The sequence below is a fragment of the Cenococcum geophilum genome (assembly GCF_001692895.1).
Source record: "Cenococcum geophilum 1.58 unplaced genomic scaffold K441scaffold_21, whole genome shotgun sequence".
NCBI lineage: Eukaryota > Fungi > Ascomycota > Dothideomycetes > Gloniales > Gloniaceae > Cenococcum > Cenococcum geophilum.
This window is the reverse complement of record NW_027137579.1, coordinates 872968-886673: the sequence shown is the minus strand read 5'-3', so window position 1 is coordinate 886673 and position 13706 is coordinate 872968. Positions and strand designations below refer to the sequence as shown.

The following is a 13706-nucleotide window of genomic DNA, read 5'->3' as shown; positions in this document are numbered from 1 at the left end:
TAGAAGTAACTGCCGAGCTAGACAAACTGGAGGTAATTACTGAACTAGATAAACTAGAAGCGACCGCCGAATTAAATAAGTTAGAAGCACCTTTGCCTACCCTAGAAGTCCCCCAGAAACCTACTAAACCCACTATACTTACTATAAAGCGTGGTCGAGGACGCCCCCGAAAGCACCCTATAACTAAGAATACTATAATAGAGACTTACCTAACCTCCGCAGGAATATCCGCAAGGTAATCTCCGCCTGCGGATATATTAGTTCTAGTATAGGAAACCCCCTTTACGGACTTATAACGTAAAGAGATTAACGGACTACTTAAAAAGGGCGTCTTTGCGGTTATAACGGAGAAAGACGTTCCGTAAGGCGTCCGTATATTTAACTTACGCTTTATTAACGAAATTAAGTACCTAGGTACTGATAAAGCTTTTAAAAAATTAAGGCTTGTTATATAAGCCTATAACGACTAAGGGAAGGGCTTAGTCCTTATATAATTGCCTATAATTTAATAAGTTAGCCAACGGATTATACTTGCACTTATACCCGGACTACAGCAAAGTAAACCTATAGCCCTTTACCTACGGGATATCTTATAAGCCTATATGCAGTTTAATACCTACCTAAGCAGAGATATCTTTATATAACTATCCTGTAAGCTTAACCTATAATTAGAAACAATTTTATGGGTTATAAAACCTCTTTACGGAGTACTAGAAGCCGGAAACTATTGGTTTAAGATATACCACTAGCACTATATTAGTAAACTTAAAATGGAATAGTCGACTTATAACCCCTGCCTCCTATATAGCCCATTAAACGGCCTTAGTATTATTGGACTCTAAACAGATAATACCCTCTTTTTAGTAGACTGGATATTTGCGGACGCTAAAGAGATTAAACTGTAAGAAGCTAAGTTCCTAGTAAAGCCGCGAGAGTAGTTAACTAAGTAGACTCTAATTAAGTTTAACGGAGGCTTAATTATATAAAAGGGTAACTTAATCTAGCTAACCTAGGAACGCTAAGCTTAAAACCTAAAGCTTATTATAGCAAAGCCTATAGACCTTACTAGTTCCTATAGAGAAACCTATAAGACCGTAAATATAAAGGACTAATACGCTGTATAGCGTATAAAAGGCGCCTATATTACTATAGTCTGCCAACCCAAATCTGCCTATAACTTATCCTTTATGGCCTAGGCAGTAGATCCGTAAGAAGAAAATATTAAGCAGCTTAATAAGCGCATTTAGTGGCAAATTAATAATGCAGTAAGGGGACTTACTTTTATACCACTAGACCTAAGTTCCCTTAGCTTACTAGCATTTACGGATGCCTCCTTTACTAATAATAAAGACCTGTTATTATAAATCGGCTTTATAATTGTACTTACGGACTATAATTAGGACGTAAATCTACTGTACTGGTCTTTAATTAAGTGTAAATGAGTAACCTATAGTATACTAGCTTCTAAACTATATATACTAGCTTATAGATTTAATATAGCAGCCGCAATTAAATTAACGGTTTAGAAGATTCTATAACTAGAGTAGTTACCCCTAGTTTTATGCACTAATTTAAAGTCCCTTTACGACTGCCTAGTTAAACTAGGTACGATATAAGAGAAGAGGCTTATAGTCGACCTAATGTGCTTATATTAGGCCTATAAACGATATAAGATTATAGAGGTTAAATAGATTAGCAGTGGAGATAACCTAGTAGACGCTATAACTAAGGCAAAGCCGTATTAAGCTCTTAAAACCCTAATTAATATAAATAAGCTTAACCTAAAGGTTATAGAATGGGTAGAGCAAGACTAACGGAGCATTTATGGTTTAGCTACGGCCCGTCGGAAGGCCGTATAGTGCATTTATGGCCCGTTAAAAGGCTGTATAGTTTATTTTACGGACCGTAAGCAGGACTTACGGCCAGCTTGGAGCACCATTTAGAAGGCAACCCAGAAGGCACCTTAGGAGGGATTTCCTATGTATTTTCTTATGTGTTTTATAGTTCTATTAAGACAATTACGGAGGCTATATATAAGTGGTTTCATTTTCTAAGTACTGCCAGTATATAATTACAGCACCTATCGTACTAACCGCGTGCTTACGCGTTCGGTACGCCGAGTACGCGTTTACGCGTTTAGTGCACCAACCACCCGCTTACGCGTCTAGTGTACCTCTGAAGCACTGACTAATCAGGGGGGAGGCGCATTAGTATATAGACTACGTAGTCTGCTTTATACAATTGACAGTCACCATCATCCAAAAGAGCATACGATACTATACGTATTTCGTGCCCCTGGATCTGACTCACTCGTGCTATTAAGTTAGTACGAACACTCCGTTTCTACCACTTTATGGGATTCTCTGTTTAATTTCCCAAGATTTAGAGACTAGGGTTTCCATGAACCTCATCCTTAAGAGTTCAGAGATTTAGATTTTTACGAACTCCCCTCTGCTGGATTTCTGACAATTGGGCAACTGGGTACAAATAGGCGTCGCGATTCGTGACATCTAATTTCAAAATTAGGGATTCCAAGTTTTATAAACCTCCATCTAAGCCTTTCACGCATAGAGGCTCTATCTGGGGTTCTTAGTCTGCCTATTTAAAGGACCTAGATACATACTTTACTATAAGGCACTGAATCACCTTTTACAAACTCTTCACCTATACCAAACTTGGAGCTTGTATTGCTACACCCAGGAAATTTTCGTTTCAATTTTCCAATATCTAGCATTCTAGGATTTTAATTTTCGGGAACTCACATTGTCACTCTTTCGAGCATGGAGGCCCTCTTTAGACATCTTAGCATTCTTATTAAAGATACGTTTTATGATACGGAATCAAATCACCGTTTGAAGTCTTGCTGGACCTACTAAACATCGAGCTTCTATATCTACTGGTATACGGCGATCCCTCTTTTCAATCTTTCTCATATCCATATATTCTGGAATCTCGATTCTCAGGAATCTCCTTCCGCGAAATCTACGCGCTGTGTAGGAGGGACCAGAGCCTCAGTCCTGAAAGTTGTAGGGGCAAGAGCTGGGTAGTCTTTTAATAGCTGTCACAGCATTACCACATTCAGACTCGGCGACGAAGGATAATAATCCACGATATTTCAAACCAGCCCGACAAGCATAGTCCAGCTCAGTTAAGCGAAAATTATATACACACTGTAACCCAAAACAAATCCAGCGCCCCATCCAACCCTCCCTCTCCACCCATCCCAGCCAGAACGCCATACCATGCTCCTAAGAAACCGGCTCCTCATCTCTCCTCAAACACGCCCGCACACACTCTTTCTTGCTCGCTCTCTCGCTCTCTACTCAAACTGATCATCCCTAAACCCCGGCTCATCGTCCGCCCCCCGAATCGGGCCCATCGCCCCCGCGTCCAACAGCGGCGGCCCACCAACAGCCCCAATAAGACTCTTACGATGCCCCCTCGGACTCCGATCCAGCGTCTCGCTAACCTCCTCCACCATCCCCCCCTCGCCCCCCTCCTCGCCCTCCCCCTCAAACCCGCGCGCCGCAAGCCGGCACGCAAGCACCGCATCGCGCAGCTCGCCCAGAAAAGCCTGCATCCCCTCAAACGGCAGCGGCAGCCCGCCATCCGCGCCATACAGCCGCCGCGCCATGTCGAGGCTCTTCTCCGCCTGCAGCGCCTTGTCGAGCTTGAGCCACGCGTCGGCCGCCAGCACGGCCCACAGCGCCGCCTTGCGCCGCCGCGCGCCCCAGCGCATGCTGCCGACGCCCCCGCGCGCCGCGAAGCACGCGCCCACGCGCCCCGTGAACAGCGCGTGGCCGACGGGCCCGACGAGCCCGGCGTCGAGGACGCGCGCGGCCCAGCGCGCGGCGTCGTCGGCGGCGTCCCCGCCGCGGAGACGTAGCAGCTCGAGGCCCAGGGCTAGCGTGCGCAGCGCGTAGTAGGGCGCCGCGCACCGCGTTGCGTAGCTGTAGCTGGCGGCCTCGAGCCAGGTGTCGATGGTGTCGGTGCGGGATTTGGTAGGGAGTGGCGCGGGGTTCATGAGGGCGGAGACGGCGGCCATTTCGGCGGCGCCCGCGTAGTGCCGCCATGCTTTGTCGTTGGTGAAGTCGGTGCGGAGTAGGTCGTAGGTGCTGAGGGCGAGCTTGAAGTCGCGCAGCATGAAGGCGTAGTCGGCGAGTTTGCGCATCAGGGCTTCGGGCGCGTCCGGGCGGTAGAAACCTTGGAGCGAGTCGTAGTTGGAGCCTGATGAGCTTTGCGTGGGTGAGGATGAGGTGCGGTTAGACGAGAAGGGCGTCCAGCGTTTCGAGAGCGACATGAAGCGGCCGGAGATGCCGCGGCGCCGCGACAGAATTTGCTCGTTCCAGGTGGCGGTGTTGCGTTCCATCGTGGGGATGATGGATTGTGTGACAAGTTCTCGGACGAAAGTGCGAAGGGCGGTAACGTCTGAATCGAAGAGGTAGGGAGCCGGATCTGTGATGTCGTCTGCGGCTTCTGTGAGAAGTTTTAGTATATTACACATCCATTTGATGAAACAACAGCTTCCAGTTTATTATTCAATACTTCGTTTCTAAGAGAGGAGGGATAAATACCTCGCTTCTGGATCTCCGCAAGCTCTTCGGCGGCAGATAACCATTCACAAAGCGGAAGCTTGGTGCTATCATCGTCGGAAGGTATGCACTGGTTGCTTTTTAATCTAAGAAGATGACAGTGTAACCCAAAATGCCGCTTCATTTGCTCAAAAAGCGCATTGGACTTTGTGATGTCGCTATGTTCTTCATCATGGATGAGAACATAATATCGAAGGAATTCGTTGTTTACCCATTGGGGTAATCTGTGATTTCCAGTGTTGGTACTACCGTATAGTCGCCGTAATTCTTCTATTGGTGAGGGGTTTCTAGAACTTATTGCAATTATGCAGGCTACGGGGTGTGCGAATGTTTCGTGGGGTGTCATGGGGAGCCCCGAGAGTAGCCTTCGCAAGTATAGCGTGTAGAATGGTGATGTTGAACTGTCCGTGTGCGAAGGTTCATTTTGATGGTTCAGGTAGTCAGAGACTAGGTCGTGTGGCTGCAGCTCAGAATATTGTAGATGACGGTCCACGGCCTCCTCAATCTGCCCAATATCGCCTCCGGTCCTTGAGAAATTTAGTGATGTCCTTCCGCCGTCTCGATAGCCGTTTGCGCCCTCTGGCCTGACTTCTGTGCTCCTCCTTCCGGGAACTAACGGTACGCCCAAACCATCTGTCATTCCAGTAAATCGTATGCCAAAATCCTCCCAGCTCCTACTTGCGCCGACGCTGTCCCTAATGGTAACTTTTCCAGGTACAGATTCCCCAAAAGGTCTGAGCAACTCCAGAAGCCCCCCGGTGAACCCCTTGGCTTTTACTATTTCCTCCGTATCCGCCGACGCCACTATAGCTACATGGGGCACAAAGGACCGTAATATTAGGTTTCTCGGTTCATCTGGCCTGCCTGCCGACGAGTTTGCGGGAGACCGAGTTCCATTTGCTCTTGGGCCAGGAGAAAATATAGAGCCAGGGATGGCTTGTGCGAGTGGAGTGGCAGTACCTGAGCTAGGGCGAGATGACGGGAGTGATGCGGTCGAGGCGAACAGCGAGGAGAGCGAAGGATTAGAACGCCTATAGGGCAGGCTAGCTATAGAGGAGTTGGGCGACTGTCTCCGCTTAGGTAAGACTATTGAGGACTGCAAATCGGCGTACTGGGCGGGTTTAAAAGGCGATGCATCTTGCGAAGGCGTCATGGGAGCCTTCGACGAGGGACCCGGCTGGGAGGATATATGCGCGCGAATGCTAAGGGACAGCTCATGGATCGTGACGATGGGAAGATCCCAGTGGGAGGGGGTTGAGGGTGGTAATAATGGGGATTGGCGAGTTATTGGTTAGGTGTTGCGCTGGAAGTTGGAAGTGACGAAGCACCGGAGCAAACGGTGACCTGCACCAGAATTTGAGCATGTGCCATCTCCCCTGCTATACAACCTCCCTTTACGAGCGAATTAAAGAGACTCTCACACTCGTTTCTTCAAAATACTTCTTCACCACCACTCTAGACACATAAAGTGTGCGGCGTAAATAGTACAGGGTGTGGTAATCCCTCATTTAGGCACTCTCACATGAATGACTCTTCGCCTTTGTTCACGCCTTTTCCACTCTTCTTTTCTTCGCCGTGAGCCCATCTCACATCTTCCTTTATCAGCTCCCCCACCATTTTTTTGTGCGTCAAAACATATCTTATTCAGCCATTCTCGCTGTATGTCCTTGCAAAGGCGCCCAAGTCCTACTTCACAAGACGAGCAAACTTCAAAACGGCGGAAAGTCGAACATCAAGCTCCGCCCAAAACATATCCCCGCAGAGCTATGACTACAAATTTGAATCCCCAAACTCTCGAGCTCACGGAAGTTGAGACTACCCTGCGCCAGCTGTTGTTGGATGTAGCCGAATATATAGACCGCACGTCCGTGCCCGAACCCGTTGACCCCCAAGTGAAGGTACCAGATGAGCTCGCAAAAGCTAAGATCGAGCTTCGCTTTACTGGAGGGTGGGTCCGGGACAAGCTGCTCGGCGTGGGCAGCCACGATATTGATGTTGCTATCAACAAGATGACTGGCTTCCAATTCGGGCTAAAAATGAGAGAATACCTCGAGATCCCTGGAAATCCAGAGAAATACGGAATAGCCCCAGCCTCATCCAGTACTAAAGCCAACGCGAATGGAAAGGGTAGAGACATCGGGCACGGTCTGTATAAGATTGAGGCAAACCCGGAGAAGTCAAAACACCTTGAAACAGTCACGACCAAAATTCTAGGCTTAGATATCGACCTTGTGAACCTTCGCAAAGAAACGTATACTGAAGACAGCCGTAACCCTCAGATGGAATTTGGAACGCCGGAGGAGGACGCAATGAGGCGCGATGCCACTGTTAATGCCATGTTCTATAACCTTGAAACATGTGCTATCGAAGATTTCACGGGTCGTGGCTTCCAAGACATGCAACTAAAGATTATTCGAACCCCTTTGGAACCATATCAAACATTCAAAGACGATCCTCTAAGAGTTTTGAGATTGATCCGATTTGCAAGTAGGCTGAACTACAGCATCGACCCTGATACGGAGAATGCGATGGAAAACGAAGACATAAAAAGCGCCTTAAAATTAAAGATTAGTCGTGAGAGAGTTGGTATCGAGATAGAGAAGATGCTCAAGGGACCAGACCCACACAGGGCTCTAGCGCTCATCGATCGGCTTGGTCTCTACGACACTATCTTCACAGACCCAACAAAAGAGATATCGTACAAGCCCGATATTTCCTACATAAAACCCGCATATGACTGCGTTTTCGAGCTTTCGCGGTCTACCAGCGATCAAGAAACTCTCTCTGTAATATCATCAACCCTTCTCAGAAACTTTGACGAGAAATATCTAGCCTGGATTGCCGCCGCATTGGTTCCATGGGCCGACGCTCCATTACCCAATCCTCCTAAAAAAGGCGGCAAAACAACTTACACTGCCCAACTAGTCGCTCGCGAGGGTATCAAGGCCCCCAATAAGATCTCTGAAGTGATTACATCTTCAGTGGAACATTCCGAAAATATTCGAGCTTTGAAGGACCGATGCGTGACTCAGCTGAAATATCCACATCGACGACAGGAAGGTGAGGATGCCACAGCAAGAGACACACTAGGGATGGCAATCCGGCGCTGGGGTCAAACGTGGAGGAGCCAAGTTCTATTCTCCTTGTTATACGAGGTCTCGATTGGATCAATTCCAAAAGACAGTGAGTATTTGACCTTAAATGTATTTCATTCGTTTCTAACCTCATCACGTAGCGGTTATTTCGTCTTATGCCACCTTCCTCTCTCAATTGGTCAAGCTTGACGTTCTCGAGGCGTACAAATATAAACCCTTAGTCACAGGCACAGAGTTAGCAAGCGCTCTCTCAACACCCCCAGGACCATGGATGAAAGATGCGCTGGAAGTGGTAATGGCCTGGCAACTCCGGTACCCCGAGGTTAAAGACCGAGCCGCTGCAATCGAAGCAGTGAAAGCACACAACGAGGCTAAACTCCAAGACGAGACTAAACGCGAGGAAAAGAATAGTGAGCTCCCTGCCCGTCTCGCCACTCATTTCTTGCAGCTTACCATCCGCCCTCTGTTCACCTCCTCACAGAAACAGTCTCATCCAAATCTCACGGCGGCGGGTCGTAAAGCCACACAACCCAAACCCCACAAAACGCTCAATTTCGATGAGTCCGTCAAAGAGCTTTGGAAGGATCCACACTATGGATGGGCCTTAGACCTCCTTCGTTGGGTACTTTGTACGCTAGACTCCAAAGGTGTTGAAACGAATTGGGGTCTCATAGTTCCGCCCATTCTAAGAATGCTTGATGACATAGAAACGGCGTGGAAAGCAGCGGGATGCGAATTACTGACAATGCTATTGAATATCACTCCACCTGCACTACTAGCAAAAACTGGGCTTGGAAATGTATTCGAGGAAGCACTCATGCCATGTTTAACCTATCTACCATCCTTAACCCCAGAAAACGAGTCCGTCATGCTACTAGACAAAACTTATCCGGCTTTACTGGCACTAGCGAACGTTATGTTCCCTTCCCCCTCCGCTTCCACCACAATATCCACTCCCTCCCGATTCCCCACCACCAAGAAGGCAGAAGAGAACCCCCGAACGTACGAGAAATTCCTCGACACGCTCCTACGCCAAGGCATCCTCGCCGGCTTTGCGCACGCAGGCGAGCACGTCCGCATCGCTGAGGTGCTGCTCAAGCACCTCATCCCGCTGCTCGAGGCCATGCAGATCAGCTCCGTCAAGCACCTCAAGCACGTCCTTCCCCTGCTCTCGAACGTGCTCGCCGAGCCGCTCGGCCCTGCCTATCCGCCGCTGCTGCGCGCGGCTGCGAAGGCGGTCCGGGTGGTGCAGCTGAATGCGTGGCCAAGGATCGCGGCGCATAGAGGAGAGGTGCTGCGGGGGGTTACGGTTTGTTGGATTAGGGTTTGTGAGCAGGGTCAGCGGGGAGGGCAGGAGGCGGCGGAGTTGGAGGCGGTGAAGCAGGAGCTCAGGACGTGCGTTGAGATGCTGGCGGCGGTGCTGAAGGAGGATCAGGATGTGGATCTGCAAAAGGAAGCTGCGATGTTGGTCGAGGCTGATGAGCGTCTGAGCGGGCTGCTTGAGGGATCGCCATTGTTGTGAACGGTAGCTGAGAAATTGATGTATTTCGTGGAGACGGGTCATTATGAGATCGGGCACTTTGGGTGATGGACGACGGACGCATTTTGCACTTGCATTGGTGTCTCGGCTCAATCATAAAATTATAGAGCGTATTTACAGATCACTTTAAAAGTTCTTTGGAGTGACACCTCACTAATAACACTACCTTCATTCATTCGTTTACACGCAAAGGTGTCAATCTGCCTAAAACTACCGTTATTCTCTAAACTAACTGAGAATCTTGCAAGCATTTTATACAACTTCCATTCTCGTTTTCCAGACCTCAGCTATTTCAAGATTTGAAACGCCCTCGAAGAGATACTCAAAGGGGGCCAGTACTGCCTAGTCCTCCAGCTCACCCAGCTTGCCCATCAACAAAGCATCCACTTTCTCGCCCTTCTTCATGGAACCCTTCCCGGCCGGCATGCACAAAAGCGCATTCGCGCCCTTGAAACTCCCGATCCTCGAGCTGCGCTGTCCACCAGTGCTGCTAGCATACAGTAACCCGTCCTTCTTCGTAATAACCAAAGAGCGGTGATATTCCGGTCGTTGTGGATCCAATCGAATCTCGTCATCCAGCGTAACCTTGACTTGCGGTAAGCCAGCCGGCGTGATACCAGAGGCCTGATGCAGTGATGGGAGCACAAAAAGATGGAACGTCACAACAGCGGAAGCAGGGTTGCCAGGCAAAGAGAAGATTGCCTTTGTGACGTGCTCGCCCGCGCCGTCCTTCACGGGCACGGTGGCGAAGGTGGTGGGTTTGCCAGGCTTCATGTTCACGCGGCCGAAGTGGATTGCACCACCGAGCGAGCGCTCGATGGTCGGTTTAAGCAGGTCCAGCTCGCCCATCGACACGCCGCCGCTGGTGATCACGACGTCGACTTTGCGGAATGCATCGCGGAGTGTTTCTTCTAGAGCTCCGGGCCTGGGATTGGTTAGTTGTGATTAATAAGAGACGGGGAAGGGCTGGCTACTTGTCTGATACGATACCGAGATCGACCGCTTGGAACCTGTGGCTCCGGACGGCTGTGATTAGTGTCGGTCTATTGGTATCTCGAACTTCTCCCAGTTTCAAGGGCCCGGGCCTGTCATGCGGAATAATTTCGTCGCCAGTGCTAAGCACGCCAACAACAGGTCTCCGGTAAGTCGCCAGTTCTGTGGTACCCACAGAAGCTAGGAGGCCGAATTCTCCTCCGATCACTGTAATCCCTTCTCCTTTCTTCATGATGAGATCACCGGCCTGGACATCACTGCCAATCTCTCTAACATTCTCGCCGCGCTTGATTTGGTCGGTGAGGATTTCTACCTCTTTCTCCTCCTTGTCATCATCGGTCTTAGTCTTGAGAACTGTGTCTTCTACCATAACCACTGCATCTGCACCTGGAGGTAGTGGGGCTCCTGTCGTTATACGGGCTATCTGGCCTTCTTCTAGAGGCGCTATTTCTCCAGCTTGAGCGTGAGATACGAGAGCCACTGGGTAAACGCCTTTTGGGAAACAGCCTGATTCTGGGAATTTCACCTGCCAGTCCGTAAGCTTTAATACAAACTTACTGTCACTGAGGTAACAGCTGGTAAGCCGTTTAGAAGTGAAAAATGAGAGCTTAGAGAAACACAGCAGTGGCATTGCGTAGGGGAAGCTTTTCGTTGGTACAACGTGACATGGTAGTGGAGATATCCAAAATGCCTTGACAAAGACTTACCGCATAGCCATCAACGATGCTTGCACGAAAAGCTGGTACAGACTCCGCAGCTTTTACATCTTCCGCTAGCACAGATCCACCCAGAGCCATGTCGACGGGTACTCTTTGGATATTTGGCTTAGGTGTATGCTCCGAGATGAGCTTCAATGCATCACTCACGGACAGCATGGGATACGGAGACGACCGGTATCTGCGTGAAGGGCCCGCACTCGGGTCATTCGATTGCGGGCGAGATTCAGGATCTGTATGGGCCCTAGGACCTCCATGTCCATGCCCATGACCGTGTCCATGGCTGTGACCATGGTGGTGGTGTGCTCCTGAAAATTGTATCAGTCTTTAACGAAATTCGCTATCATTTTAGACAATGCAAGAACACTATCATCCTAAAATGGCTTAAATAAGCTCTTTTGAATGATAATTCCAAGAGATGGTTGGAGAAGAGAAATTTAACAGAATAGAAGTACCTTCTGATTTTGATGATATCACAGACGCTGCACCGGATTGGACACCAGCATCTGCTTCCAGCTTCTTGACTCCTCCAACATGAATGGCACGCGAATCAGCACCAGCTGCTTGTATGCAAGCGTGTGGCAATAATTTGAGGACTGCCTCTAAATTCTCTTTGGCACCTTTGGGGGATCCGGGCAGCGTTAGTATTAGAGTCTTCTTCCGTACACCAGCAACAGGCCTCGACATAAGGGCAACTAGAAGCCATCAGCACGTCCACAGACCGAAGGGAAGGTAAAGAAACCATACATGGAGTAACTGATAACGAGGCAGCTAGCATTCCATGACTGAGCAAGTATTAGGCTAATGAAGAGCTTAAAGTTGATTTAATCACAATACTCACACTAGCCCTGGTGCATGTCTGTGTATAAGGGGCAACACAGCCTTTTTGCTCTGCTGTTAGTCATATTTGATTTGAATGTAAGCAGATACAGCAGTTTTACCTCTGGGGTGCTATCTTTGACAGCGAACCCAGTGCCACCACTGCTAATGATTAGATTGACAGCATCCTCGCTATCCGTCCACCGCGTTACGAATCTCTGAATTTCAAGAACGTCGTCTGGAATTATCTGCGTAACTGATACCTCCCATTGGTCATTCCCTACAGTTTCGAAGACATCTTGGAGAATTGCCGTGCATTTATCCGAAGAGGGATCTTGCGATGCAGTCTCCGAGACAATCAGTATGGCGGCTCTGAGCTTGCTGGTGTTCATGTTCGAGGGTGGGGGAAGAAATGGTGAGAGATGACCCGAGATGGCCGAAATCGCGCAACGGCTATCCACACGCTTTTTTATGTGGTGTTCGAAGCCAATATACAATCGTCATATTTTCGCGCAGTCAGTTAAGCCCAGTAATCTTTGAATCACAATATCACTTAGGGTATAAATATCAGCCGCGATAGAATAACGGTTGTATTTCGGATCTCTGGTCATGATACATGGATGCTACAAGAAACTATTTACAGACTGAACCTATGCTTCTTCAGAGTACCAGCATATATTGTGCCTCGCCCTAAATCTGACTGCTTTACGCAGACGAAGTCTACCTGGAACCTTCATCCCCAGGCGACCAATGCTGAACCAGGTTTAACATTCTCTGGCGTGCTCTATCCTGCACTTCGTACAAATCCAGGCCTCTTCAATCAAATTCTGGAGCATTCCCCGATACCAGTAGCCCAATAATAAGTCCAAACAGTCCGAGGACAGAGCTAAAAATCTCAATAACCAAGATTTTGACGAATCTGATAACACTGATGTTAGTCCCATCCACCATATTTCACCATAGGATCAGATGTGCCTTACAAGGTTGGGTCTGAAGCATCAGCCAATGCTGCACTGCTGCCGTTGATTCCAACCGAGACACCACACACTAGATTGCACATTCCCACAGTTATACCCGCCCAGAACAACGCATAGCCAGTGTAGAAGTTGCTGCCTGAATAAATGTTTTCCGGGGGAACGACCTTAAGCTTGGAGGAGAAAACAATCGCCATGATGACACCGTAGATGGCGACGACTTCGCAGAAGATGATGGATATCAGATTCTTCGTCCTTATCCGAGGAGCTTTAACACCTCCACCGAGAATGGAGACTCCGGTCGTGAATATTCCCCTTCAACAGCTTCCGTTAGTAACAGAACAATGTTTGAAGGTCAATGCAGATGTGCATACCATGCTGCTCCGACTACAGATAACCCGATACATAGCCCAATGCCCATGTCCGCCCACGCGTAAGGTGAAACACTCTCAAGGAATTGGCCAACCTGAGAGAGACACTGTCAGTCACAATCCAGAAGGATTCGTTGGGTAGTACACACATTGAAGGCTTCACCCTCGCCATTAAAAAGCATATCTAGCTCTCAATCAGTGGTTGCCTATCGTCGTGAACCCTTTTAACTCACAAAGCCCTATAACGCCCAAGGCCAGTGTCGAACCGCCCACGCCATATTGGAGAACCATCTTGGATAGGTATTCTCAAGGAAGATCGAAATGTGAGGAGTTTGACTGGGCTGGAGCTCCCTTGGTGATAGAAGTTGATGGTGCGGATCGCGCCGCTGCTAGATCACCCATTAGTCATCCGGGGTCCTCAACATATCCGCTGCGCCTCTGACTCTCTCCTCTACAACTCACTCATCGCAGCAACTACGATGGCGGATTCGAAGTATTATGAGCTCTACCGGCGTAGCAGGTACTGCCTCTTGATTGACAGCTTTGCTGTGCACTTAGATAACCCATATTAACATTCCGTAGCCTGGGAGGCTCTCTCACAGATAC

At 48.7% G+C, this 13706-nt stretch overlaps 3 protein-coding genes across 3 annotated transcripts; 1 reads left to right on the top strand and 2 right to left on the bottom strand.

Moving 5' to 3' along the window:
• Positions 1-3204: 3204 nt before the first annotated feature.
• Positions 3205-5908, bottom strand: K441DRAFT_636284 (uncharacterized protein). The gene is made up of 2 exons (XM_067646469.1): positions 4575-5908; positions 3205-4476 (listed from the first exon to the last, which is right to left on the bottom strand). Exons 1-2 carry the CDS (start codon positions 5743-5745, stop codon positions 3320-3322), a joined length of 2328 nt encoding a protein of 775 aa, XP_067504016.1. The 5' UTR covers positions 5746-5908; the 3' UTR covers positions 3205-3319.
• A 345-nt stretch (positions 5909-6253) lies between these two features.
• Positions 6254-9209, top strand: K441DRAFT_560805 (tRNA nucleotidyltransferase-like protein; the record flags this gene model as incomplete). The annotated part of the gene is made up of 2 exons (XM_067643505.1): positions 6254-7775; positions 7828-9209. The coding sequence occupies 2 exons, from the start codon at positions 6254-6256 to the stop codon at positions 9207-9209; spliced, it is 2904 nt and encodes a 967-aa protein (XP_067504015.1).
• A 167-nt stretch (positions 9210-9376) lies between these two features.
• On the bottom strand, positions 9377-13451 carry K441DRAFT_705538 (gephyrin). The gene is made up of 13 exons (XM_067653603.1): positions 13334-13451; positions 13250-13284; positions 13104-13195; positions 12736-13044; positions 12602-12674; positions 12480-12544; positions 11878-12208; positions 11778-11818; positions 11684-11721; positions 11392-11631; positions 10928-11244; positions 10202-10746; positions 9377-10152 (listed from the first exon to the last, which is right to left on the bottom strand). Exons 1-13 carry the CDS (start codon positions 13389-13391, stop codon positions 9570-9572), a joined length of 2727 nt encoding a protein of 908 aa, XP_067504014.1. The 5' UTR covers positions 13392-13451; the 3' UTR covers positions 9377-9569.
• Positions 13452-13706: the final 255 nt, after the last annotated feature.

Excerpts from the sequence above, each read along its gene's own strand:
- K441DRAFT_636284 (XM_067646469.1), bottom strand. The coding sequence starts at position 5,745 with ATGACGCCTTCGCAAGATGCATCGCCTTTTAAACCCGCCCAGTACGCC. Across the intron at positions 4,477-4,574 it reads TGCGGAGATCCAGAAGCGAG|AAGCCGCAGACGACATCACA; the intron begins GTATTTATCCCT and ends AACTTCTCACAG.
- K441DRAFT_705538 (XM_067653603.1), bottom strand. The coding sequence starts at position 13,391 with ATGGTTCTCCAATATGGCGTGGGCGGTTCGACACTGGCCTTGGGCGTT. Across the intron at positions 13,045-13,103 it reads TCTGTAGTCGGAGCAGCATG|GGGAATATTCACGACCGGAG; the intron begins GTATGCACATCT and ends AAGCTGTTGAAG. Across the intron at positions 12,675-12,735 it reads GATGCTTCAGACCCAACCTT|ATTCGTCAAAATCTTGGTTA; the intron begins GTAAGGCACATC and ends CAGTGTTATCAG.